The following is a 2,071-nucleotide window of genomic DNA, read 5'->3' on the forward strand; positions in this document are numbered from 1 at the left end:
ATTACGTAATACTGGGGTGAGACCAAGCGATAAAAACTTATCTTAGCGTATCATTAAGGGTGAAAATTAAAAATTACAGAGATTTTTAAAATAGATTTAATAATTATGATATTTAATTCACAGTTAAAACATATATAATTTGATTAAAAATGATTATGTATAGTGCCTTATTATACACTGAAAAATAATTTCTAAGCATAGAACAAACTAGTAAATCAGTTGTAGCACCAGTCAATGCGGTAAATTGTCTGCACCATCGGCATCAGTACATATCTCTCCCAATATTTTTGTAGGTTACACGAAAATGTAAGAAGAGCCGACAGCCCTCACTCAGCTTTAATAAACACACCTATGAACAGGCAGTTATTTACTTTTATCAAGGTTTTTGTGTATCAGTGCGTTTGTTTAAGAGCAAAGCCACAGAGGGCTATCTGTTGTGTCTACTGCGAGGCATCGAAACCCGCGTTTTTGCGTTGTAAATCTGTAGACTTACCGCTGCCATATTAGGGACCTAGATACATTTATTTTCACAATGAATATGATTATGCATTTGGTTCGGTTTTTAGCAACCAAATCCCAGTTTCGGTTACGATTTTCTATAAAGCAATTACATTATATAAAATATTAAATTAATTTAACTATTTAATTATTTCATAATACCACTCAATTGAAGTGTAACACACAAAAATGCTGTGGAAATTTCACTTTTATTTTCACAGTTTAACATTGTATAGCTCTCTGATCTTGCAACTTTAAATATTTTCATTCGGTTTTATAAAAAATTTTTAAAAAGAGAAACCGATCGGTTTAAAAATATATACCGATCGATTCTGTTGCCATAATAGTATCTTAGTTTAGGTTATCTGACCTCTAAAGTTTAATTTACACACTCACCAAATATATAAAATACGATAAAAGTAAACATATGGCTATAAAATATTTAAATTCTAAATGACAACCTAACGAACACAAAATTAAATACAACTGTATTAAACCTACTTTTGTAAATTGCACTTTAGGATTTCTTACGTCTCCCATTTTTCGGTCAAACCAACCGGTCAAGATAGTACAGAAACTTAAAGTATCTTTACAGCCAATTGTCCCTCCAAAGAATGAGCAAAGAAAGTACTTTAAGGTGGGCTTTTGTATCCTACGTTTTTCAGTGACTTCAAGCGACAAAAAAAGTGCTGAGTCACGTTGTTGAATTCAGTCAGGGTATCATATAAAAGTTTTTTACAAGAATTACACTTTAGATCAATGTTTTTTCAAACTTTATATAGCAGCGCCCTCTAACTCATCAAAGTTTCCGTTGCACCTCCCCTTCCACTTTAAAATAATTTTCGCAAATGATACCAGCAGAATCAGCATTTTGTTTTCCCACAATTTGGAAAACGCTCCCTTAGATTATTGCATGTTATGTTTGTTTGTTGAATTTCGCGCAAATCTGCTCAAGTGCTATCTGCGTTAGCCTCCCAAATTTAGAAATGGTGGACTAGAGAAAATTAATCTATTCAACAACACCAATCATCAACTTTTGGCTACTCTAACGAACAGTGAGATTTGCTGTCCCATTATAGCGCCCCAACGCCTGGAGGGCGAGCATGTTCGTTGATGGGTTTCGATATGTTAACCGTAGATTGCGAGTCGAGCACCCTAACCACCAGAACGTGCTGGGCAAAAGTTTTAAAAGAAGCTGTACTATTTTGAGATTCATTTTATTGTTAACTTTGTTTTGTCCCTTGATGGTACAGCGGTAAGTTCACGGCCTTAGAACGCTAAAATCCGGGGTTTGATTTCCAGCGGTGGATGCTGTAGACAGCTTATTGTGGCTTTGCTTTAAAAACAAACAAAACTACCTCGGTATTACACTTATTCACCTATTTAAAAACTCTGATGTTTACTTTTATTTTCCTCTTTTCGGAAATACTTTATTATTCATGAATTCTGTAGAGATATAACTTCTTTAACCATTCGTCTCCAGATAATGGTATAGTGTTGTTACGTCTCTGTTCGTTTGATAATTTCCCGTATAATTTCTTTCCGATGAAACTTCAGCGATACAAGTCCTTTC

General features: G+C 34.1%; 1 protein-coding gene across 1 annotated transcript in view; it reads right to left on the reverse strand.

Moving 5' to 3' along the window:
* The window catches only part of LOC106472721 (retinal dehydrogenase 1-like), a 16,683-nt gene extending 15,459 nt beyond the window's left edge, over positions 1-1,224 (reverse strand). The window contains exon 1 of the mRNA XM_013933380.2: positions 1,000-1,224. Coding sequence (XP_013788834.1) covers positions 1,000-1,038 — 39 coding nt within the window. The 5' untranslated portion in view covers positions 1,039-1,224. The remainder of the gene's footprint in view (positions 1-999) is intronic.
* Between the last annotated feature and the right edge of the window lie 847 nt (positions 1,225-2,071).

Source organism: Limulus polyphemus, unplaced genomic scaffold (genome assembly GCF_000517525.1).
Source record: "Limulus polyphemus unplaced genomic scaffold, Limulus_polyphemus-2.1.2 Scaffold123, whole genome shotgun sequence".
Classification (NCBI taxonomy): domain Eukaryota; kingdom Metazoa; phylum Arthropoda; class Merostomata; order Xiphosura; family Limulidae; genus Limulus; species Limulus polyphemus.